The 26,461-nt window shown below is 41.5% G+C and overlaps 1 protein-coding gene across 7 annotated transcripts in view; it reads left to right on the forward strand.

Annotated features, from left to right (window-relative positions):
* Positions 1 to 26,461, forward strand: part of GRIA2 (glutamate ionotropic receptor AMPA type subunit 2) — a 76,344-nt gene that overhangs the window by 26,119 nt on the left and 23,764 nt on the right. For all 7 annotated transcript variants that reach the window (XR_003708198.2, XM_028743687.2, XM_028743682.2 and 4 more), the window contains exons 3-6: positions 13,858 to 14,097; positions 20,025 to 20,221; positions 23,592 to 23,645; positions 24,522 to 24,683. Coding sequence is in view for 6 of the 7 variants with exons in the window: in XM_028743687.2 (XP_028599520.1) it covers positions 13,858 to 14,097; positions 20,025 to 20,221; positions 23,592 to 23,645; positions 24,522 to 24,683 (653 nt within the window). In the remaining variant the exon portion in view is untranslated. The remainder of the gene's footprint in view (positions 1 to 13,857; positions 14,098 to 20,024; positions 20,222 to 23,591; positions 23,646 to 24,521; positions 24,684 to 26,461) is intronic.

Below are 26,461 nucleotides of genomic sequence, written 5' to 3' on the forward strand. Positions count from 1 at the left end.
TCAAGCAATAAATATATACAACCAAATACAGACGGGAGAGCATATTTGAGCTGAAGTTGGCTTCAAAACTCATATCCCATAGCTGCCAACTTTTCCCTTTTCTTGCGAGGAATCCTATTCGGAATACAGGCATTTCCCATTAAAAAAGGGAAATGTTGACAGCTATGTCATATCCCTTACGCCACTGGGTGAAAAATTGTGTGTGCAAATGGGTGCTGAAGATGCATGGTTCCTAGTCTGACATGGCAGGGAGATGTGTTAGCAAAGCTAAATCAGAAAGCCAGCTCTTCAGAAGAGAAGTACAAAGCTGAAATTCATGCTTCCTCTCACTTCCTCTGATTCCTGAGACAGCTCATCAGTGTTATTGCAGTTTGTCTAACTCTTGCTGCTGCGTGTACCATGATTGAAGTGATCGTATTATATCTTATTCTGTGTTCAACTGAACAGTGAATATGATCATCCATGAAGTATCTGTGGTACATAATATGCTTGGTAATCTATGTTTTTGGTTTTTAAACATAAATATAGCACAATGCCCGTCTCTTTTGTTTTACCTGCTAAATTTTTATGGACACAATCCTGCCAAAGCAAACTACTTTGATATCAAACTGAGAAACAACTATGTGCTTAAGTCCTTTAAAATGAAATAAATAATCTTTAAAAACACTTTCCTTTGGCTGGATTGTTTCCATATTCACAGTTTTTTAGCAAGTGGTGTTAAAACGATATGCTAAGTAAAAAAAGATGTGCCTTACAATACATTTGTCTTAATTCTGAACCAAGGAAAGCTGAATTATGTACAAATCATTCAGGTTTGCTTAATTTTCCCTATTTTTATAGAAACTAGCTCACTTTTTTAAAAAATAAAAAAATTCCATGATTGAATCTGGCTTTGTGACACATAGGGAGGGTCAAGCTCTTGGCTATGCAAACCTTTCCCCTTTCTCAAAAGCCAATCTCTGGGTTTCAGAATTCCGGCTGATATTACCCACACATTTTCAATTTTACATTTGTGGTAGTGAGGGCTGGGAGCTTGCCTTAAGAGACAAACACAAAATGAAAGCTGGAATTATTTGAAAGCTGAATTCTGAACTCAGCTTTTTCCCCTGTGCAAAGAAAATATAGACTGGGAGCTACCTATCTTACTTGCACACCAGCTTCTGTGCACAGGGTTTACAGTGGTGCCTCGCAAGACGAAAAGAATCCGTTCCGCGATTCTCTTCGTCTAGCGGTTTTTTCGTCTTGCGAAGCAACCCTATTAGCGGCTAAGCAGATTAGCGCTATTAGCGATTTAGCGGCTTAGCGGCTATTAAAGGCTTAGCGGCTAAGCTGTTAACGGCTTAGCGGCTTTGAAAAAGGGGGGGGAGCGGAAAAAAATGGCGAGACTCACAAGACGTTTTCGTCTTGCGAAGCAAGCCCATAGGGAAATTTGTCTTGCGAAGCGCCTCCGAAACGGAAAACCCTTTCGTCTAGCGGGTTTTCTGTCTTGCGAGGCATTCTTCTTGCGGGGCACCACTGTATATAGGTGTGTCCTAAAGTGGCCTGGGTTTACAGGAAAAATATTTGAAGCCATATATTCTAATCACAAATTATTTACCAGCACATGAACATTTTTTGCCAAGTTCTTAAAACACATTTAAAGCTTAGCTTGTTCTTATGTTTGACAAAGAACTTATTGAAATCAGCAGTTTTCTGTTTTCCATTCCTTATTACAAAAACAAGTAATAATAATAATTAATGAATAAGAAGAAGATTAAATTAGGTTAGAGTTAGAGTATTGGAACTTTTGGGGGTAATCATGGTATAATGCTAGAATTCATGCTCTTATGGAAAGCTAAAGATGGGCACAGAGAAATGTGCAGTTTGGATTTCAGGAAAGCTGATTTTCATACAGCTATCCAGAAATGCCTGAAAGGCTGTATTTGCTGGCAGTCCCTGCTGGGAAATATATTTGCAGATTACAGCATTTGCTTGCCATTGCCAAGATTCTGTTTACTAAATAACTTTTGTCAATATCATAATGGATGCTTATCTCCTTTAAATGATCATAACCTCATAAAACATGAGAACAAATCCTTCTGGTAGGGAGAGCCTCGTTTGTAAAAACAAATCACCAGTGTCATACATGCAGTAGCTACTTTTATGACAGTCCTGTCAGTTTTACTCAGGTTTTTTTAAATGGCGCACCCTTTGGGACTGGTGGTGCTTAAGAAAAACTGTTGTTCGTGATGATTTTTCTTTTACTTTGGGGTTCATAAGCAATATCTCTTAACAAGCAATGCAGTCCTGCATTTTATCCAGCTTAGATTCCCTTAGCACAGAAGCATTTACTACCCTAATAGACAGCCCCCTTGAAACTAGTCCTGGACGAATTTGTGTATGCCTTCCTGATCTATTTCACCTCCTGAAACACCAGCACAATTTCTTTTCACTCTAGCATTAGGGTACCTCGATCCAATCAGCATACAATTTCTGCCTCATAAGTGAAAATTAATGAAGAAGAAAAAATAGGTGTGATTTGAAGTGACCCAGAAATGGCCTCAAATCTTTCATAACCTTAGCATTATTTTCATTTTCCATTTCTCCTCTGGCCTTCAGGCAACATATCTATTACTAGACATGTGTTTTGTTTCCAATGAGACTCATGTAATCATAGAATTGGAAGGGAACTTGAAGGCTGTTGGATATAAAACACTGATCCAAGACTCAGAGTCTTGGGACCCTTAAAATAAAATCTGAGCAAAGTTGGTGAAGTAGCAAAGAGTTTATTGATTACACATTCTTGTAAGGATGGGTGTCCACAAAGCAGGCACGTCCAAATTCAGAAAAACACAGGCATATATCTCCAACTCTGAGCGAAAAGTTCCCTCCCCTGTCCCCCATTGGCTGGAGGTGCACAGGGCTTACAGCCTATCATGATCACCTAATTAAAATATTGAACTCTCCACCCCTGTTGACTTCTCCCATCCCTCTGAATTCAGGGACCATCACTCTTAAATACTTTTGCCCAAATCAAGAAGCATGTTCCTATGCTCTCACACATTTACCCCAGTGATAAAGCCACATCCCGACCACCCCTTAGGCATGCACGAGTCCTACCCTGCCGAAGCATGCTGAGGTGTCTAGATAAACCACATTCTAGCAGCAAGCCACCCTGTTTTTGGGTCTTCTAATCCCAAGCCAGTAAAGATAAGCTCCCAAGCAAGCCTATGGTTTTCTAACTGATGCAATCTTCTATTCTGGTGTTGCAACTGTCTGAGGCCTTTTGACCTCTTATGAAAAAGTGACATTTTCATTCCTTACAAAGGCCATCTAGTTCAACGTCAGTTCAGGATCTGCAGTGAGTATGCAAGTGTAACATCCAGCCTCTTTCCTTGTTAGAGCAAACACTTTTTGATTCACCTCTTCTGTTTCCAGAAGGCTAGTACGGTGGTACCTCGGTTTAAGAGCAGCCCTGTTTACAAACTATTTGGTTTACGAACTCCGCAAAACTGGAAGTAGTGTCCTGGTTTGCAAACTTTACCTCGGTCTAAGAATGGAAGCTGAACGATGGAATGGCACCGGCAGCGGGAGGCCTCATCAGGGAAAGTGTGCCTCAGTTTAAGAACGGTTTTGGTTTAAGAACGGACTTCCGGAACAGATTAAGTTTGTAAATGGAGGTTCCACTGTATAGGCATCCTGTCCTTTGTTACAACCATTGGCATGCAGCAGTGTGTTAGATAATTTGAGTGATGTGAAATTTGTCCCCTTCCTCTTTATATGGCAAGAATTCTTTATATCAAAGGCCATTCTATATTTAAGCGGGCTGTTTTTCCTTATAGAACATGAGAACCTAAGAAGAGCCCTGCTGGATCAGGCCCAAGGCCCTTCTAACCCAGCATCCTGTTCTCATAGTGGCCAACAGATGCCTATGGGAAACAGCACTCTGCCCACTTGTGATTCTCAGCAACTGGCACTCAGAGGCATGTTGCGTCCCATCAGGGAAGGTAGAACTACTAGCTACTAGCCATTGAAGACAGAGTAGACTATTGTGGCTACCCTATAAAAAGTTTCTATAAAACTGCATCAATTATAATCCACTGCTCTATGTAGTTTCTTGCTTTGAACCTCTGATCTGGCATCAGTAGACGGTCTTAGTGAGTCTCTTTGTGTATATATGTAACATCAGCGGGTAGCTGAATGATTCTAACATGTGCAGTTGTTCAAATGGTCTTAACTACTCAGTCCAAGTGAGGAAATGTGCGATATGGAGAACATTCAGAGTTCTGGAGCACGCAGTGAGTGGTGGTAAACAAAATGTATTAAATTCAACTAGAAACTTGCTAACTCCAGTGAGCAAAAATGTAAAATAAACTGTTAGAATAAAGGAAATAGATATTTAGACACAATAGGGTATAAAGTTCAAGATTACATGGCAAATGGTTAAAATAAACACCAAGTAATAAATTAATAAAGAATACATGCACTATGCCTTCAACTCATATTAGTGTACAGTGATATATTTTCATTTTTAATTTCAAAGACAGGTTTTATTTTTAGATGGCCTCCTCTCTTAATTGGCACTGCCATTAAATCACAATAATATCTTGTTCATCAAGTTGTCTTAATTAGGAAGATTTTGCCGATTTAAATTGCGAGTAAACTTTTATTGTGTTGGAGTTGATTAGCTGATAACTCAATAATGTCTGTTATTTTTACCACAGATGATGTGGTTTTGTATATTGTTCATGAATATGCATCGTGGTAATTATGCTCATTACTGCAGTGAATGTTAGAAATCAGACTGACATCACTGAATATTAGCATTTATTTTTATCTCTCTGGGGTGTGATTCTGAAAACTCACCAGCTTTAATAGCACTATTCAGTACTAATATAGCTACAGATCATTCTTCAGTTATCTGGTGTCCTCCAGATGTTTTGTTCTGCAACTTCTACCAGCTCCAGCCAGCATGACTATGGAGTCCAATCTGGAGGGCACCAGATTGGCCAAAGTTGTTATAGACTGCACAATAAGCTGCACCACCATCCCACTCTCACAGAGATATATCAATGGCTAGATATTTCTAAATATCTCACTATTTATGTTATTACCAACATTGGCTTATTTTCTCATCTGAGTGAGAGGCCTTAGGAATATATGAAACAAATGATCTGACTCAGACTAAGGCAGCTTCAGCATCTTTCTAGAGTTTCAGACAGAGGTCTTTCTACCTGGAGGTGCTAGGAATCAAACCTGGAACCTTCTGTAGGTTTTGCTCTCCCATTGAATTTGGCCCTTCCCCATGCCTGGCTCTGAACTGACTTCATTCTTGGAGATAGGCCCAGGAACTATTTAAAACCGTAGTTCTTTGGCTCATTTTGGAATCAATAGTTGGTTGAAGAGCCACAACTTCTTCATCCTCAGCAGACAACAACCATGATCCAATTGCCCATTCAGAGAATAGGAATAGAATGGGACTTCTCCAGAAAAAGGGTGGAGAGACAGTGGGAGGAGGCTGTTAGACTCAGGTTGTCCTTTTAGCAGAGTATTCTTAAATAAAGCTCTGGACCAACTATGCTTATAAGGATTCTAGGCACAATTGCCATTACTGACCATAATAATACTCATTAGAATCATATTGAGCAGTGGCAGATGATAATTTGGCAAATGAAATACAACACAAAAGCACAGAACTTGCAATTTCTATGGTGTCCTTTGAAAACAATTCTGTACAAGACTAGTATGCAAAACAATAGGTTAGGCATGGCAGTTGTGCTCTTATTTGCACTGAAGATTTTCTTTTGGTGATAGAAATGTGTCGTTTAGTATATGGCAGTGGTGGGCAACCTTTTAGACAAGGGGGAGAGGAGCAAAAGAAGTGACTTTTGATAGGACTGCCATACAGCTAAAATGTCCGGGGAGACCCAGGCATTTGGCAGCCCATATTGGGCCATATCTACAACTTTTGTGTCCGGATTTTCACTTTTTGAAATATGGCAGCTCTACTTTTGTTTTTGTTTTTTTTTATAAAATTTTTATTAAGGGTTTTTTTTCTTATAGTTACAAAAACAAAACATAACAATACATTAAAGCATAACAAACAAATAATAACAAGTATAATTTCAAAACTTATTTCTTAAACCTTACTTCCCCGACTTCCTCATGCTTCCCCTTTCTGGATTCCAATTTCTAATCGATTATTCAGCAAATCTTCTCATATTTTAACTTAGTTTGCTCTTATTTTTCTCCTTATCTTAACCATTACCGCCGTCAACCATTTATTTCACTAATCCAACATCATTTTAAACTTCATTAATTTTACAATATTTCTTTAAATAGTCCTTAAATTTCCTCCATTTTTAAGGAGCTCTACTTTTGACCACCTTGGCTATGCTGTGTGAAGAGGGAGGGCCTTGTGTCAGGGTATGTGGAGCAACATATCAAAATGAAACAGGACAGTCAAGAGGACAGTGTAGGTGATTGCATGCAGCCTCAGAGCACTGGTGGAGAAAGGGGGTGTGGGGTGCAGCCTGCCTTGGGTGTCATCCCTTGGGGGGTGACATCGCCACGCCACACATACCTCCTGGACACTCACCGCGGCCAGCACCCCCTCCCAGGACGCTCGCCGTGGGTGTCTAGCCCTGCCCTGGCGGGCGGCTAGCCCCGCAAACATCACTCTGGGTGCTGGAGCACCTTTCTCCGCCTTTTTTTTTTTAAAAATTATATTTATTGAAGTTTTAACAATAGACTCAACAATAACAATTACAATAACAACAAAAACCACTACACACTACACAGATACAGAAAAGAAAAAATACGAAACAAGAAAGAAAGATAAACAATCAAACGCATAAAAGAGAAAAAAAAAGAAAAACAGCACATAAAATTATACTTTCCAAAATGCCCTTTCATTAACTTGTTCCTTTGACTTCCTCTTGCCTCCCTTTTTGCATTCTATTTTAATTTGTTGTTTTTGCAAATCCTTCTAATTCACCTTTCTCTGCCTTTGCATAGATAATAATAATAATAATAATAATAATAATAATAATAATAATAATAATTTATTATTTATACCCCGCCCATCTGGCTGGGCCTCCCCAGCCACTCTGGGCGGCTTCCATAAAAACCAAAAATACAATAAAATATCACATGTTAAAAACTTCCCTGAACAGGGCTGCCTTAAGATGTCTCTTGAATGTCAGGTAGTTATTTATCACTTTGACATCTGCTGGAAGGGCGTTCCACAGGGTGGGCGCCACTACCGAGAAGGCCCTCTGCCTGGTTCCCTTTAGCTTTGCTTCTCGCAATGAGGGAACCGCCAGAAGGCCCTCGGCGCTGGACCTCAGCGTCCGGGCAGAATGATGGGGGTGGAGACGCTCCTTCAGGTATACTGGACCGAGGCCGTTTAGGGCTTTAAAGGTCAGCACCAACACTTTGAATTGTGCTCGGAAACGTACTGGGAGCCAATGCAAGTCTTTCAAGACCGGTGTTATATGGTCTCGGCGGCCGCTCCCAGTCACCAGTCTAGCTGCCGCATTCTGGATTAGTTGTAGTTTCCGAGTCACCTTCAAAGGTAGCCCCACGTAGAGTGCATTGCAGTAGTCCAAGCGGGAGATAACCAGAGCATGTACCACTCTGGCGAGACAGTCCGCAGGCAGATAGGGTCTCAGCCTACGTACCAGATGGAGCTGGTAAACAGCTGCCCTGGACACGGATTTGACCTGTGCCTCCATGGACAGCTGTGAGTCCAAAATGACTCCCAGGCTGCGCACCTGGTCCTTCAGGGGCACAGTTACCCCATTCAGGACCAGGGAATCCTCCACACCTGCCCGCCTCCTGTCCCCCAAAAACAGTACTTCTGTCTTGTCAGGATTCAACCTCAATCTGTTAGCCGCCATCCATCCTCCAACCGCCTCCAGACACTCACACAGGACCTTCACCGCCTTCACTGGTTCTGATTTAAAAGAGAGGTAGAGCTGGGTATCATCCGCATACTGATGAACACCCAGCCCAAACCTCCTGATGATCTCTCCCAGCGGCTGCATGTAAATGTTGAAAAGCATGGGGGAGAGGACAGAACCCTGAGGCACCCCACAAGTGAGAGCCCAGGGGTCTGAACACTCATCCCCCACCACCACTTTCTGAACACGGCCCAGGAGGAAGGAGCGGAACCACTGTATAACAGTGCCCCCAGCTCCCAGCCCCTCAAGACGGTCCAGAAGGATGCTATGGTCGATGGTATCAAACGCCGCTGAGAGATCCAGCAGAACTAGGAAACAGCTCTCACCTTTGTCCCTAGCCCGCCAGAGATCATCAACCAGTGCGACCAAGGCAGTTTCAGTCCCATGATGAGGCCTGAATCCCGACTGGAAGGGATCCAAATGGTCCGCTTCTTCCAGGCGTGCCTGGAGTTGTTCGGCAACCGCTCGCTCAATCACCTTGCCCAGGAATGGAAGATTTGAGACTGGGCGATAGTTGGCCATCGTGGCCGCATCTAAAGATGGTTTTTTAAGAAGCGGTTTAATAACCGCCTCTTTCAGCGGGTCTGGGAAGGCTCCCTCACGGAGGGAAGCATTCACCACCCCACGAAGCCCATTGCCCAGTCCTTCCCGGCTAGCTTTTATAAGCCAGGATGGGCAAGGATCCAGGAGACAGGTGGTTGGTTTCACTCGTCCAAGCAGCCTGTCCACATCCTCGGAGGTAACAGATTGGAATTGATCCCACTCAACTTGACTAGACAGAACTCTAGCACTCTCCCGCCCCGGCCCTGCTCCCACGGTGGAGTCTACTTCTTCCCGAATCTGAGCGATTTTATCTGCAAAAAACTTTGCAAAATCATTGCAGGAGAACATGTGGCCCGTACTGGGCCCCGATGTTGCAGGTGGTTCCGCTAAATTGTGAACCACCTGAAAAAGTCTCCTGCTGCTGTTTTCTGCAGATGCAATAGAGGCGGTGAAGAAATTCTTCTTTGCCGTCGCTATCGCCACTTGGTAGGCTCGACGTTGAGCTCTAACCTGTGTCCGGTCAGATTCGGAATGAGTTCTCCGCCACCGGCGCTCTAGCCGTCTCAACGATTGTTTCATTGCCCTCAGATCCGTGGAAAACCACGGGGCTGTCCGGGCTCCATGCAACCGGAGAGGGCGCTTCGGAGCCAAACAGTCAATAGCCCTGGTTAACTCCACATTCCAGCGGGCCACCAGGGAATCAGCTGAAAGGCCATCAACATGGGATAAAGCATCCCCTACCACTCTCTGGAAACCATTTGGATCCATTAAGTGGTGGGGGCGGACCATCCGAATTGGTCCCACCTCCCTGCAGAGGGGATAGAGTAGATAATTCCCCCTAGTTTTCATTTATTGGGTTTTTACTCTTCCAGTATAGGATTAGTCAGGTTCTAGAAGGTTCTTCTGTGCCTCACTTTTCACCGCAGACAGTTGCTAGCTTTGGAAAACACTGCACATTGGTCTTTAATCCACATTCTGTAAGGCCGTTGCCAATAGAGGATTTAGCCTGACAGCTGTGTTTTCTTCCTGTTTTATTTTTCCGAAATACTTCCCCCGCCTCCATGCACTGTTGTTTGCAGCTTGCTTTTGATGTCCCTTTGTAACATTTCTAACTTGGCTTTTTTAGCAAATGAAGAACCATTCTCAAAATCACTAATTAGGTATTCAGTTGTTGGGTCTCATTTCCTGGCTGCTTTCTCTTTGTCTCCATTTTGAGTACAACTTGCAGCTTTTTATCTTTGGCCTTTCCTAACAAAGATGTGATTATTGGTCAATATTCCTTAGCGTGTTGATCACTTGTTCTCTAAAAGAAGCATTGTTGCATTGGGCTGAAATGTGTTCTTAAAACTTTATATATTAACTTCCTGTGTTGTACTTAAGATGGATTCAGATTCAACCAGAAATTTGCATTTGAATATTGATAATAAGACTTCTTTAAAGTATTATCGATATTCATAGAAGTGTGAGCTTTGAAGGGTGGGTGTATTTTGATTTGTGTATTGTTTCAGAAGGTGTGGATTGGTTCTCCTTTAAATAAGAATGGATTCCAGTTTTGTCTGCCTCCCTGTCTCCTGTTTTAGTAGCAAATGGCATCCAGACTGTTATTTGAAACCAACACTTTTGTTTCTTTGTGAAGGTATGCACTCACTGTTATTTATACTAGCAGTGAGATCTATTAGCTGAACTAGTTTCAAGAGAAACTATACAGTGGTACCTTGGTTAGTTTATGAACAACTTAGTTTATGAACAACTTGGATTAAGAACCCTGCAAACCCGAAAATAGGTGTTTAGGTTTGTGAACTTTGCCTTGGTAGCAGAACATGTTTCCGCTTCCTGTTGAGTGTGTTCCAGTTGTAAATTGAGTCCCCCACTGCTATGGAAAAGCACGATTTGGTTTAAGAACGCTTTGGTTTAAGAACAGACTTCCGGAATGGATTAAGTTCGTAAACCATGGTACCACTGTACAACAGTTTGTTCCCTTCGGTTTCTATATAATATTAGTAAGAACGCATCAACAATAGGTCATTGCCTCACAGTGATCTCTCAGTTGTTTATTCTATGAGTGAATATGAGGAGTCACACATGATAATGAAATTTGTGCATTTACAAAAGGTTTGTACCAAACGTGAGAGAGACCAATAACTGATACGATAAAGGGATACTTCTCTGACTATTCATCTCACTAGTAACAATAAAATAGATAGCTGTATTGTAAGTGACAGCCTCAATTGATACACAACTCTGATGGCTAGCTGTAGGGTATAGTGATTTATGTTGCTGACAATTACTTAGGCAAAACACTCACACAAATCAAGAAATGCTGAGAGAAATTGGTAAGTATTAATAATATGCTTCATAATGTGCTAAATAGAGCTTGTGGTGCCAATCAATGGAATGTCATCAAGTAACGAAGCAAATGGAGGGGAAGAAAGAGGAAAGCAAGGAGCTGTAATTTGTTGCTAAGCAACACTTGGCCAATTTTTCTCTTGTTTCTTGTGGGTTATCTAGAACCAATTAAGGAGACCACCAGCTCAGGGCTGGCCCTGCCATTAGGCAAAGTGAGAGGGTTGCCGCAGACAGCTGATATGGGGTATCGTGAAAGGGTAGCAAATGATTAGTTATGCAATTATTTTTATTGTTGTTGTTTTTTTGTTTCTTTTACTGCTGGGAGAGGCAGAATTGCTTTGAGGGTTATTATTATATTTTTGCTTCAAATTCCAAAATAACTTAACCAGCCTTGGGTGTTATGTACCTTGACCTGGAAGCAGGAACCCCATGCTGTTCCGCCCCAGGTAGCAAAATGTCTTGGCAAGGCCCTGCCTGAGGCTCTGGTTGTCACAGTTTCACTGGGAAAACCATGATTTACAAAGCCCTGCGGCAGGGAAAACTCAACACTTGATCAGTCCCAGTTTTAAAGCAGCAGCACAGCATGTGCCTAGGCTGGCAGAAGCTGAAGGCTCAAGATATACTTTGCTTAGAAAAGTCACATATAAAACCTCTACAATCTTCATATATAGAAACTACGGTAATCCTTGCGATGGTTGTCTAGTTCTTTTGTGAGGAAAATGTCATTTATCTCCATCCAGAACATGCTGCTTTCAATCTAGATTGATTCTAGATCGTGCTATCCACATGGGTGCATGCTAAGAGTTTACTTCTAAACCACTGGTTCTTGCCCAGGTGAGGGAGCAAACCTTTAAATAAAAATACAACTAAGAGAAAATCAAAGCAAAGTACCCAGCAGAGACCCGGCTTATTTAGAAAATCTATTGCACAACAGAACAGTCTTGCTAACCAGTTGTTAGGTGAACCACTGCCCTCTCAAAAAAAATGATTAATGGGAACCGTAGCTTGTTAAGGATGCTAGGAATTGTAGCTCAGTGAGGGAGTAAACCAGTTTGGTGGGGAAATGTATGGGGTGTGCGCCATTTAAGTGCATTGGACATGCTTTCAGTTAGGTTCTCAGTGTTGGTTCTTCACATGCCATTGCAGTTTGGTGTGGCCAACCAACAGAGCAAAACAGAGACATGGGGTCCCTGCATTCTCTAGGGGGCTCCACTGAGTTTGATTAGACAAACAGTGTCTCCACCTGAGAGATGAAAAGTCATCAGGGCATGTGGTGGCAGCAAGATTTTAAACCAGAAGTATTTTTTAACCATTGTGTCCACTTTTTTTCCATTTAGTAAATAAAACTATGGACTGTTTAGCACCTTGAAAACAAGCTGCATTTGCAGAGTCATTGAAGAGAATGACCCAAAAAGATGGGATGGTTCATCCAGGCTTTAACAATCAGCATTGTTTTAGGCTTTTATTGTCTGAGATGGTAATAAAAATGAAACAATCAGCGCTCTATTTACACCCAGGAGATTATTCTTCTTGCTCCATGACCTGAGGTGCCATGGAGAAGGACCTTCTTCTGCTGAGTCCTATAATGCTGATATTAAAAGTTTAATGAAACAGAGCATTAGAACACAAAGTGCAGTGCTTAGACTGCTCCTCTTGTGTTTTTATGTCCTTTGCATTAGTGTGAACCAGTATTTCTCCATAAATGCATAGAAATAATAGTTGTAGTTTTATAACACAACATCAGCTAGTCCACAAGAGGCAATGCAAAGATAAAAAGAGAACATGTAAATAATACCTAACAGAGTCATGTGGGATCAAAGAAAGTAGGAAGAAAGTGTTTGCTATGGATCAGCCATGTGTTCTCTAGGTAACATTTTTGGTTCAAATGCAGCGATTTCAAGAAGGGAAGTCAGAAAGTCTTGTAAAATCCTAAATTCAACTTTTTGTGAATGTTTGTTCACAGTCATTTCCTTCCTTTTGCTTGAGTGACCACTTAAAAACCTCTGTTCCGTTCTTTCTTAAGTGATCCTAGCCAATTAAGGATCACATGCTGGATGTAATGATGGTACGGAAACTCTGGAGTCAATCAGATTTGACACTTTCCTGAGCATCACTAAGGGTGAATGGCTAATTTGGACTCAGGTGGTCTTTATAGGAAAGATGACTAAATAGCAGGGGGGAGGGTGGATGCACCTTGGGATCAGACTACATGCTACCTTACACAGAAGTCAGTTTCTCTCCCCCCCTCCCATTCTGTGGCAGGTCAGGGAGGAAGGCAGTAGTCACCCATCAAACCATTTCACAAGCCACTTCTAAAGATAGTTTAAAATGAATAGCACACATTTAAATTAGAAGTGTGCTACAATAATAAGCAACAATGTGGGCAAAATATGTCAAATGATCATCAACATCATCAAACAAACTAACAAACAAACTTCACTATCAAGGGCAAATTAGATTATGTAGGGTAAGTAGAGTAAGGAATGTTAACTGAAATTTCAGTTTTTCTAATGTCTTTGATGAAGTTGCAAGCTTCACAAATGCATGCCTTTCAGTTTCATGTCTGCTTAGACAACAGTTATCTTTGGTTACCTGGAGCTGAACTTCTTGATCTTGCCTAAGCATCACTGGCACGCTTATTGATGTCATGCACATATTATACAGATGCCATATATGTGTGGCAATAATCAGGATGATGCTGAAGAAAACATGGAAGTATTTGGGGATATAAAGAGGAAACTTCTTACAGGGATTTGTTTGAATAGCTTCAGTTTCTTGGCAAAATTGCTGATCAGTCTCAGCCAATGCCTTCTCACCTGCCCTTACATTCTGAATTTGGTTGATCTGGTATATCTGGCTTGCTGTTCATCTGATTTTGTAATGTTAATAAATACAACCATTCTCCCAATGTTTTGTCTTAAATGTCTTCTTTTTAGGTGTGGGGGCAATTGTACATTTTTCTATTTTAAAAAATGCAGATCAGTTGCACGTTCTAAAACATTTTCTTTTTGCTTGTTTCTCCTAGTTTGCTCCCAGTTTTCAAGAGGAGTCTTTGCTATTTTTGGATTTTATGACAAGAAGTCTGTAAATACCATCACATCATTTTGTGGAACACTTCATGTCTCCTTCATAACACCCAGCTTCCCAACAGATGGAACACACCCATTTGTCATCCAGATGAGGCCAGACCTCAAGGGAGCACTTCTGAGCTTGATTGAATATTACCAGTGGACCAAGTTTGCATATCTCTATGACAGTGACAGAGGTAAGGTGTTCTTCATAACTTACCTAAATTAATTTTGAACCACAAACCTAACTGAAATGATGTAGGAGCCCGAGAGTGCCAAGCATAACAGAACAGTTTTGTAAGTTCTGGCCTTGGGTGCTTAAGGAGAAAAGGTGACTGCTGTAATATGGTAAGTAGCAGACTGAACTGCCTTCTGGATCTAAAACATTGCTTATGCGTCTTTTTTCTTTCTTCCTGGAAAAATAAATAAATCAATGGGTGCATCTCTACAAGTCATTTCAAAAGGACTCCTGCAGAGGAAAATATTATGTTAGAACCGGTCCTTTGAGAGTAATAGACGACTTTCACTTAAAAGTAATGGTTTTCACAGTATGAATTTCCCTAGGGAAACTGGGTCAGTTGTCATGTAGGCTCCCGGTGCATATCATCCGCCGATCTATACCAAGATGGAAAATATTACTAGCTGGAACCTTATTGAATTTTATTTGTAGTTATCCCTGTGGAAAGCTGTGGCAGTGTTTTCTTAAATGACGAAAGTTCACTGCAACTCCCTCGCTCTAAGAGCATTTTTAATGGCAGGAAAATGTTTTTAAATGATGCCTGGGGGCGGGTCTGAGGGGGAACCTAGGCAAAAAGTGGGGGGAGTGTGCAATATTCTGCTGTTAAAGTTTCTCATTCCCCTTTCCTGCTGCGTTGCAGTTAGAGGTGTCAGGTCAGGACACTTGCAAAGTCAGATACCCCTGTTCAATGTTTGTAGGCAGTATCAAGGTGAAAAGTTTTGCCCGGCTCAAGTGGACCTCTTACTGCAGTTCTCCTTGTGTAGGTACCTTTCACAGGTTATGACTTATCCATCCAACCATTCCCTCGCCTGTTGCCCCAAGCCACCCACTGCACTTGCATCTCTAGAATATGGCACTAGACTGGGGGTAGAGACCGTGTTTATACCTATTATGTGCTTTACACAGGAAAAGACCAAGTTGTGCCTTGTGAGGAAGGCAGGCATTGTTTGACAAGGAATGGGAGCGTCACATACAGAGCCAGTTTGGATATGTATTTTCATCTTGCTATCCTGTGGTTTAAGATTAAGAATCTGCATTTCAATTTACCTGGGGATTGCAGATTTATTCATCTTATGGTTTAATACTAGTAGTGTTTTACAGTGGTGCCTCGCAAGACGAAAAGAATCCATTCCGCGATTCTTTTCTTCTAGCGGTTTTTTCATCTTGCGAAGCAACCCCATTGCCGGCTAAGCGGATTAGTGCTATTAGCGATTTAGCGCTATTAGCGGCTTAGCGGGCTTAGCGGCTAAGATGTTAAAAGGCTATTAACAGCTTAGCTGCTTTGAAAAGGGGGGGGAGCGGGGGGGGGAATGGCGAGACTCGCAAGACGTTTTCGTCTTGCGAAGCAAGCCCATAGGGAAAATCGTCTTGCGAAGCGCCTCCGCGATGGAAAACCCTTTCGTCTAGCGGGTTTTCCGTCTTGCGAGGCATTTGTCTTGCGGGGCACCACTGTATTAGTATTCGGGTTTTAGGGGAAAGCTAACTAGCCTGGTGTACCAGGGAAGGCTGGAAGCATTGGGGGCTGAAGAGATTACTTATGTATAAAAGCATTTCTGATTTCCTTCAAGTAGCAGCCCCTCTGCTTGTCCTGATCCCTTGTGTAAGGTGCTGGGTAAGGCGCTGTCCCTGAAAGGCAGCGTTGTCCTCCATTATGCATACATAGAAGTACTCTCTACTTGAGCATGAGAAGTGAGACCAGGGAGGCGGGGAATAATTATGGCTGATTAGGACAGTGTTCTCAAAGCTACTAACATGAGTTTGACCAAACCACGGGAGGCTGTGGAAGACAGGAGTGCCTGGTGTGCTCTGGTCCATGGGTCACGAAGAGTTGGACACGACTAAATGACTAAACAACAACAATGTAATGGGAAGTATTGCAACTGGTGTGGTATCCTAAAATGTAGCCAGTCTTAAACAGCACTAAGTAGGTGAGTGAGTTATTTATTTCTTTTATACTATTCAGATGTATTTTTAAAGATTTAAATCAAAGTTAATCAACTAGCAAATTTAAATTAGCATATATTTAGAGAAAATACCATGAGCATTAACAGTTCACCCTCTTGGGGAAACTTTTGACTTTCTCATAGAAAAGTGTTCAGGGTCTTTTGGTGTTTACGAGAGCCTTCTAACCATAGATTGCACAGGCCACTAATGATTCTGCAGAAATGAAGCCATTCTCCTTACAAGACCATTTAAGAGGAATTGTTTTTGACAATATTGTGACATTAAACCACTGCAGAAGCAGCAACGAGTTATGGCTTGGATTTGTTCTGTTGCCCACATATTATTTTTCTGTTGTGGAAACTGAGGCATAGGGAAGTGAAAGTTCTTATCCTGCAAAGTTCTTATCTTGATAGGCTTGCTTGCAACACTGCAAAGTGACATTTAACTAGTCTCTATTGTCTGCCTTCTTCCTGTAAATATCCCTGAAAGCCATTTTACAAGCATCGTCTTTATTTAGGGCTGAATGAAACATTATGCACAAGTGCAAGCTGGGTCTAATTCAAATTGTCTTTTCCCACACTAAAAATCTTGCAAAAAAAGTGCTGTGTGAAAAAAGATCTCTCTCTCTCTCTCTCTCTCTCTCTCTCTCTCTCTCTCTCTCTCTCTCTCTCTGTGTGTGTGTGTGTGTGTGAAAGAGGGGGGGGATTCTTTGCAAGATTTTTAGTCTGCTCCCTTCCTCCCCAGCACAGCTGCTTTCCCCTATTACAGAGACACATCTGGAAGACTATAGTTGAGGGAAACTGCTTAGAGGAGTTTGGGAATGGAAAAGTGTCAAGTGGGGCATACATGCACACTTTTCAGTTTCATGTCACCTCCTTCGAAGTTGGTGTTCTGGTTTGGGGTTGTTGTTTTTTTGGTTTTTTAAAGGAGCCCATGGGTTGAATTGCATCAGTTTGCTTGTAATGTCTAGTTCCGCTCATATAGCCCCTTTTTGCATTCACACACACACACAAGCAGCTGCCTTGTGGGAAGGAGGAAGTTTATGCCCCTGTTTATTTTGCAAGCTCACCTTTGGGAACTACAATTCCCAAAATGCTTCATTGCCTCATTAAAGAGCTTTGCCAAGCCGTAAGACACTTTTAAAGGGCCCTTGACACACATTTTGGCCTGCTGTTACACTAAAAAGGCTTGTACAAGTGCCAGAAACTTATGTCTCTTGTTTTCAGCCTCCTAGAAGAAAATAAATCTTATTAACTGGGACAAACCAGAAATGCTGGATTTACCTGTTAAAGGCATTGGAACTGAAGAGACACAAATATTTTAAGAATCATACAGCTGAAAATTTTTAATTGGCAATGATTACTTTTAAGGGACCTATCTAATAGGAGACAAAGGAAAAGGAGCAAATGGAAGATAAACTTCTGCAGAATAAACAGAGAAGGTGCAACAGGGTGCAAGCAGAGATAATTTTTGAAATTTTGGGGATGAACCAAGGGTTCTTGGCAAATGAATTTCATTGATTCAGGTGCTTGGTAAAGCCTGGCTTTGTAAAAACAAAGACTTTGTCTAAATATGATTATTTTTGTACTGCTAGAATTTGTTAACCAGGTTGGCATTGTTAACTCATTAATGTAACTGTAAATATGTTGTCTTTTTTTAGGGATTGTACTTGTTTTACTTTGTTTTTATTACTCTTTTTTAAATACCTTGAGTCTCTGGAAAAATAAGTGGGATAGAATTTTTGTTAAAGGTTTATTTTAGTCAGATTCCAGATGTATTCCTTACTCAAAATAGTGTTTTTAGGAGAGAAGCTATTTGGCATGTAAGAAAGCACCTTGAACACATCCCTATAATGTTTCAGTGTACTTACTTAAACCTTTATTTGTGGTCCATGTTTGGATGTTTACAGACATTTCAAAACCTTGAGGCCTGGAAACTTTTCAAAACGTGAAAGCTCAAATTCTCAGACTTTGGTCCCATTTTTGCAAATTTTGCCCATTTTTAGGTCCATAACTGCCTGTTAAGCTGTCAGTCATGTTTTTGTACTAAACATTAACTTTTCTATAGATTCCTTCCTGTCCATTTTCTCTTATCTTTAGTAGCTGGGGATAGTAGTCAGGACCTCTGATGGAAAAGTAGGATTTTAGAGATTCCACAATACAATTGATTCTTCTGGTTATTTATTTATTTATGGAAATAAAACATCACTCTGACATTTCACATAATTTCCTCAACCCCTTTGACAGATTACTGTCCTCACCAGGCAGTCTCAGTATGGGCACTTGAAGTTCAGGAGTGTTTTCCCTTGTTCCAAATTAGGAGCTCAACATTTAACATATTAGAAAGGAGGCTCGTTATATTAGATTCCCTGTTCCACTCAATCCACCGCTTTGGATAGTATAGTGTCAACATGGACATGTTCAGTAGTAGCAGGAACCATATACAGTACAAGGAATTTTTAAAAACCTTAGGAGGTCCTCTCCACACTCCAGAAGTAATTAACTTGTTCGATTACATTGGCCCTTTTGACATTTTCTATAGTGTTTAACAAGCGGAACAATTTGCTAGCTTCTTCAAAGGTTACTTTGCAATACTTCTGCTCTCTAAAACTGTAGTTGCACTGCAGGATAGCCTGGGTTTTTGTTTTTTCAGCATTTTGATCCATGGCCTTTTCTTTTTCTATGTATTGTAGGTAATCAGGGATTGTGTAACATAGAACACACAAGAAAAAGTTTAAAAGGAGCAAGGGGAAGATTAGGGTGGGGCTGAGCAGCCACTCAACTCTGCCTGCACATAGAAACTGATGGCAAAAGCATACCCTCCAACATTTCTCCGATGAAAATAGGGATGTCCCATTCCATAATGATAATTTATACCCCACACATCTTACTGGGTTTCCCCAGCCTCTCTGGGCAGCTTCCAACATATGTTAAAAAGACAATAAAACAGTAAACATTTAAAATATTTAAAAAAGCTTCCATCTGCAGGATTGCCTTCAGACAGCTTGGGGGGTCAGATAACTCCATACCCCAGTGAAAATAGGGGCATCCTACCACACCCTCCAACATTTATCCAATGAAAATAGGAATGTCCTAAGGAAAAGCAGGACCTTTCAGAATCAAATCAGAAACTGGGACGGCTTCTCTAAATCAGGGATGTCCCTGGAAAATAGGGACGCTTGGAGGGTCTGCAAAAGCAAGAGGCTAGAGTGTTGGACTAGGGTCTGGGATCTGAAGTGGTAATGATGGACTAGTAACAAAACCTTCGGGTCATAGTAGCTCAATGCAGATGTTGACCTAGTGTGCAGCAGCTGGAACAAAAGCCAAATTTAATTATAGGGATCATTAGGAAGTTCACATAAAAAATTTTTTAAAATGCAGTTCAGAAGGGGTGGGATATTCTAACCAATTTGCAGTTGCCCCCCCTCCTCCCAGAGAAAGTGCTGGGAGGAGCAGTGATGGTGAGTCCTCTTCCCCAGCCTACTAGATGTTCCAGAAGCTATTACTAGTCTTACAGAAGTTAAAGAGAAGGCTTTAAATGTGTTGTCTCTCAAGCCCAAAGGCCAAAAAAAAAACAACTCAGTAGCATTTAGTTATTGATTCAGCGGGTGTAGCTGTATTATTTTTTCTCCTGACAGGCCCTTTTTCAAGAGACGATGCCCAACGGTAGCATAGAAACTCTTCTTCCTAGAAATGATAAAATCTCTTCCAAAATGAACCTGTAGTGCAAACAAATGGATGTTGTTATAGGAGCTCACATCTTCACTGCACAGAAATTCCTAGGTATCCAAGAAAGTTATGGCCATTTGGTTCATTTTTTAAATAAATAAATAAATGGGGATTCTGGTTTGCTGAGCTAGTTGTTGAGCTATCCTAGAAATAAATTAACCAAAGAGCCATGCATCTGGAGTTGAGTCTTTATTGTATTTTTCTATCTTACCAGGTTTGTCGACACTACAAGCTGTACTGGACACTGCAGCTGAAAAGAAGTGGCAAGTGACTGCTATAAATGTGGGCAACATTAATAATGACAGAAAAGATGAAACATACCGCTCATTGTTTCGGGATCTGGAGGTAAAAAGAGAAAGGCGAGTCATTCTCGACTGTGAACGGGATAAAGTCAACGACATTGTAGACCAGGTTTGCTCCCCTCTATTTTTTAATGCCTAACAGTGTAAGCGTATATGAAATGCTCCCATCATGATTTATCATCACAATTTATTTGTGTTGGATCCAGTGTTGGTAATAAAATTGCATTCTTTTTTGCATACTTTGGCAATGACAAGAACATTCTGATAACGCTGATGCATGGAGCAGAAAATTCAGTTCATCAGATTTTTAAAAAAATCAAATTTCTATTGTGGTTAATAAATGATCTCGGTGTTTAATGCACAGTTCTCATTTTCACAGTAACTTGGATCCAAAGGGTCCATGTATGAGCACACGGTGCTTTTGCTTACACCTGGATAGGAGGAAATTGCTGATTCCCACCCTTGGCTTTAGATCCTTGGCTGTTCTGCCAGGGGCAGAGAGCAGGAAGGGCTTAGCTGGCCTGGACTCTGCTGGTTCTAAACTGGCCCCACTGCCATCACCTGCGGGCATTGAGCCCAGTCTAGGTCCAATTATTACACCAGAGACAGGCTGGTGTGAAGGAGGGTTTTAGCTTCTCTGTGCTGTGAGTGATGGGGCTGTAGATGCAGCAGTGGCTGCCCCACTCTGTCGCTTCCCACTTCTACCTGGCTGGGATTAGAATTGCTCTGTTACTCACCTGGAGCTGAGCAGATTGAAATGCTTTTGAGCTGGAGTGGAAAGTGAATCTGTGGGCTGAAGGCTTTAGGTAGAATGCTTTGCTTCCATCATTTCTCAAAGCAAGACCTTTTCATTTTGGCACTTCATCAAAGGAAGTCCTCTATAAGACGCCTATTATGTACTTCTGACCATCAGAGAAGATTAAAAGGATGATACCTGAAATGAAACGTGGAGGCCTTGGTTTGATCAATGGTAAATTAAAAGATACTCAGTCTGATCTATACTACCTAGTTAACTTGAAGTACTTGGAGTGTTGTCTTTGTCCATGGAGTTTTCTTGGCAAGGATACTGGAGTGGCTTGCCGGTTCCTCCTCCAGGTGGATCACGTTTGGTCAAAACTCTCCACTATGACCTGTTCATCTTGTGTGCCCTGCTCGGCATAGTTCATAGCTTCTCTGAGTTCTTCAAGCCTCTTCGCCACGGCAAGGCAGTGATCCATGAAGGGGAGAGCTGGACCATGGAAGTGAGAGCTGGACCATAAAGAAGGCTGATCGCCGAAGAATTGATGCTTTTGAATTATGGTGCTGGAGAAGACTCTTGAGAGTCCCATGGACTGCAAGAAGATCAAACGCATCCATTCTTAAGGAAATCAGCCCTGAGTGCTCACTGGAAGGACAGATCATGAAGCTGAGGCTCCAGTACTTTGGCCACCTCATGAGAAGAGAAGACTCCCTGGAGAAGACACTGATGCTGGGAAAGATGGAGGGCACAAGGAGAAGGGGGCGACAGAGGACGAGATGGTTGGATATTGTTTTCGAGGTTACCAGCATGAGTTTGACCAAACTGCGGGAGGTAGTGGAGGACAGAGGTGCCTGGCGTGCTCTGGTCCATGGGGTCACGAAGAGTCGGACACGACTAAACGACTAAACAACAACAACAACAACTTGGAGTGTAGCCTGTTTAGCTCCGTTGACATTTATAGGACTAAATCAGGGGGGGGGACAGACCCCAAGTTCTTTAGCTGATTGCAGAACAGGTTGTACTTCTTCCATAACAGTAGCTGTGCTTTTTTCCCTAGGGAAGGCTAGCAGTTGGCTCATCCTCTTTTTGAGCCTGTGAATAATGCAATAATGCTTCTGTAACACAGGGCACAGAAGAGATTTCAAAGCTCAGTTGGTTAGAGTGTGGTGCTGATAACACCAAGGTTGCAGGTTGAATCCCCGTATGGGACAGCTGCATATTCCTGTGTTGCTGAGGGTTGGACCAGATGATCCTCAGGGTCCTTTCCAATGCTACAATTCTGTGATTCTAAGACAGATATAGAATGGCTAGCCCTTGTGTTAGCACCATATATGAATAATATAGCATACATGTGGGAATTGCAATGTCTCACCCACACCATATAGTTATAACATATTACTCCCCCATGAAGAATCCTGAAAAATCCCCATCACCCTTAACAAACTACAGCTCCCAGGATTATTTGGAGGAAGCCATGTGTTTTAAATGTGCTTTAACTGTATACTGTCAATGTGACCAAAATGTTTCATTGTATCCTGGCCCAGTGCCAGGACTGCTTTTCTACTGGTCAGTCAGGCACCCTATAGGTCAGTGGCAGTCCTACATTTTGGGGGCCCTGAAGCTTGAACTATCATGGGGGCTCCTTCACAACTAGCAACAAGGTCTGGATAACCACAGTCATCTTCTTCAAGGGGGTTGTTCTATGACAGATCAGCATAATATTATTATTTTTAAAAAATTAAGTACTGGTACTACACCTCAGATTTTGCTTCAAATTGCTGTACCATGACACTCTACCTTTACAACATTTGTGCTTTTGGCTTTCAAACTTTGGGATTGTTGAGATATATACAACAAAAAATTTATCCGTTTGAGCTGTGTGGCTCAAATTGGGTCTACCAGACCTAATTGTTTTAAGCAACGTGGACTAAAGTTGCTTCTGGGACCCTCTAGGATTAGGGACCCTGAAGCTTAAGCTTCATTTGTTTCATAGTAGATCCACCCCCCTGGGTCAGGCTTGCTCTCTCCCAGGGGTAATATAAGTAAGGAGCTCAGTCAGGCCCATTCACTGACCCTCAACAAGGCCGCTGAGCATACTTAGTCTTCACTGGATAGTTCTTTGGGTATCGGCTGCCATTTTATACTCACATTGGAGTAAGCCCCGTTAAACTCAGCGGGTGTACACATGTATAGGGGTTACATACAGATATTTTTACTTTCAATTATTTTTAGGACTGGGCCAGAATTGCTCCCAGTTTTGCAGGGCCATTCACCACCTCGTGAATTGAAGAGGTGTTCTCTTCAGCATTCATACGAACCCTGAGAATAGGCCTTGTGGGGAGGAGGCTGGCTGGACATTTTAGAAAGTTTTGTCCAATTGGAACCTGGCATGCTGAGAGTTTTGCACTGATGCTGTTAATTGTGATTAACACTGCATTAACAACAGTAAAGATCCCACAGCCACCTTGTACAGTACTAAGGAAAGCACAGGCCTTATTGAAAACAAGCAATATATATATACATATATATATTTGGAATTCGTAATATGTCCTGCCTTATTTGAGATCGTGTTGGGTTTCCCCACCCCAGAAATGCCCTCCACAAAGCCTTCAAAAGATTCAGCCCAGAACCATATATTTTCCAGTGTAATCCATAATTAATCCCACATTATTTTATGAAGTGTTTCTTCTAGTATATGTGGCATTTCCCTAATCAGATAAGTTATATATTTCTCTTGCAGGTTATTACAATTGGCAAGCATGTAAATGGATACCACTACATCATTGCAAATTTGGTAAGTTAATTTAATACTAATAACCACAACTTAGCTCCCAGATATTAAAGTGGGGTTTGTTTGTTTGTTTGTTTGTCTGGTTTTGGGGTAATTTTATATGATATAGTTCATCGACAGACTAGATTGCTGTCTGGAAAACATCTTATAGAGCTGTTCAATAATTTGAAGTAGAGGAGGTATCCATGGATCATATCAGAATTGCGTGAAATGATCATCCCCCTATCTAACAAGCCAGTTTCCCCACTCTGCCTTGCCCATTCCTCTTACTCACCCATCTCTTCTCATATTCCTTTTCTAACCCATTTACTGTAGCCCATTATTTTCCATGTGTTTATTTCACATGGATATCAGGGATCAGGAATATGCCTGTTGGTCCTATTTCTGACATGATGCACGATGCTGCCCTTTCCCATGATATTTGTGCATTGAGTGGTTATGTCAGAGAAGGTACCATGAGCCCAAGACCCTCTTGTTCTTTTTTTATGGCTTAAATCATAAAGGGATCAATAGGGTTACTGTTACTTCTGACAGTCAAAAAATATGATGCAAAGGGCCTTCTGAACATGCATAGACTACAGGTGCTTCCTTCTCACAGCAGTTCTTCCTCACAAAAGTCTACTCCTGAAGACCAATGCATTCCCTGAATGACATGGTCTCTATTTCCCTGAGCTCTTAAAGGTGAATGACAAGGCAGACAGCCAATTAACTCTTGGAAGTCTGCAGTATTTTTTGTTGGAAAGAGAAGAAACCCTTACATGAGGAAAAGTTTTACGAGTCAAATGTGTATGTGAACCTTTTAGTGTTAATGTTTTTCTTACTAAAATATGACAGAAAAGTTGAATAACTGGCCAACTGACCAATGTGTTCAATGCCTAGGGATTTACTGATGGAGATTTATCAAAAATACAGTTTGGAGGAGCCAACGTATCAGGTTTTCAGATAGTGGACTATGATGATCCCCTGGTGTCAAAATTTATACAGCGCTGGTCAACATTGGAAGAAAAAGAATATCCAGGAGCACATACTAGTACAATCAAGGTACACTTTTGCTAATACACTTGGACTAGGGTATACTGTGGGAAAGAAGTGTTCGTTGTTGTAGTTGTCACACTAATAATGAATTCTGGAAGAACAGCTTTGTGAACCTATTCTAGAAAAAAATGATAAACCTGTGGAAGATTGAAGACTAATAATTTTGATGAGGCATTAGCTCTCACAGACTAGTGCCCACTTCATCAGTTGCATGAACAACTATCCCATGTGTCAGAGTCAAAGGATAGCAGTGGTTGTGTCACATTTCTGTGAAAAATTAACTACTGTGCCCAGAATTCATATGAAATAAAAGCAATAACTTCTTCATAACAGAAGTCATTGATGAAAATAGTCTTCCTTGCTAATGTCCTAAAGCAGGTCCATTACTTTCTGTGATGCGAATGACACCCCCAGTCTTGACTGAATCAGAATTCGATAGAATTTAATTTTATATCCATGTTTCAGACTGAGGTGGTTTAATGGCCCAAGGGAAGGTATGCACTAATATGTCATATCTGTGACTTAAAATAGAAGAACCTCAACACTGCGACAAAGATGTAGTGATTAAAGGGGAAAGGAAAAAGAGAAAGACAGTATGAGCTGTGGTGGTTAGATATTAGTTGTGGTGCTTCTCGCCTGGTGCTGCTTTTAAATTTTCATATTCCGCATGTGTTCGATAGAATATTCGTTTATTGAATTCCATCGCCAGTGTGCTGCATGGCTTATGCTGGTAGCTTAAAGGCAGGTACATAGCTGTTGCATTTCCCAGTTGCCTTCCCCCTCCTGCTTCTAGTAAGCTGCAGTGACACTGGTTGTGGAAGGCTATTGCTGTAGCTCTGCCTCACCTGGCAAGTCCTACTTTCCCATCCCTCCACATTTGGCAGCCTCTGCTGTACGGAAGAGCCTTACATGAGAGGAGGGGCCTCTAAACATTATTTGTTTAGAGTTGTTGGAAGAACTGTAGATTCTGAAAGCTGTTTGTGACAAGAGTATGAAAGTTTTGGCATTCTGTATGGCTCTTTTTCTTCCCCACTCAGCCCCGCTGTTTTAATTAGGTGTTGTCTTTCCAGAAGCAGTTTCCATAACCTTCTTTTTTCCTCCTCCCACCTTTGGCAGAACATTCAAAATTATTGACTCAAAATTGGTTCTGGGAAGTAGGTTCATTTTCCTACAAAAATAGAAAAATATTTCCAATGTGCATATTTAATTCAGTTTATGTAAACTGGGGCAACTTCAACACAGAAGTTGGATGAAAAGGAGTGCAGAGCATATTTATGAAATGCTAGCAACGGAGACTGCTTATTTATTTATGACGTTTCTATGTTGCTCCAAAGCACAGAGATCTCTGGGCAGCTTACAACAAATAAATTAATTTAAAAAGCCATTGCAATACAAAATTAAAAATAAAACTCCAACATCATAAATGGCATAAATACAGTTTTAAAAAACCCAACCCCAAAACACATCATACCCCAAAGTTGAAAAAGATATTAAAAACCTGAGGTGCCCAGACTGCAGGAGTTATTGTAAAAGCTTTGGAGGCCACAAAGGTATTCACCTGAAGCTGAAAAGACCACAAAGATCAAATCAGACAAGAAGTCTTAGGAAATCTGTTCCATAACCAGGTTGACCAGGTGGTTATCTGCCTCAACTCGAACAGCAAATCTACTCAGAGCACGACTTGCTCCACCTTGATATCCCAAGTTACTAAAGCTCAGTAAAAACTATACCTTTCAAGAATATTTCATCACCAAAAGAATTCTGGGCACTGCAGTTTACGCCTC

Source organism: Podarcis muralis, chromosome 9, assembly GCF_964188315.1.
Source record: "Podarcis muralis chromosome 9, rPodMur119.hap1.1, whole genome shotgun sequence".
NCBI classification, from domain to species: domain Eukaryota; kingdom Metazoa; phylum Chordata; class Lepidosauria; order Squamata; family Lacertidae; genus Podarcis; species Podarcis muralis.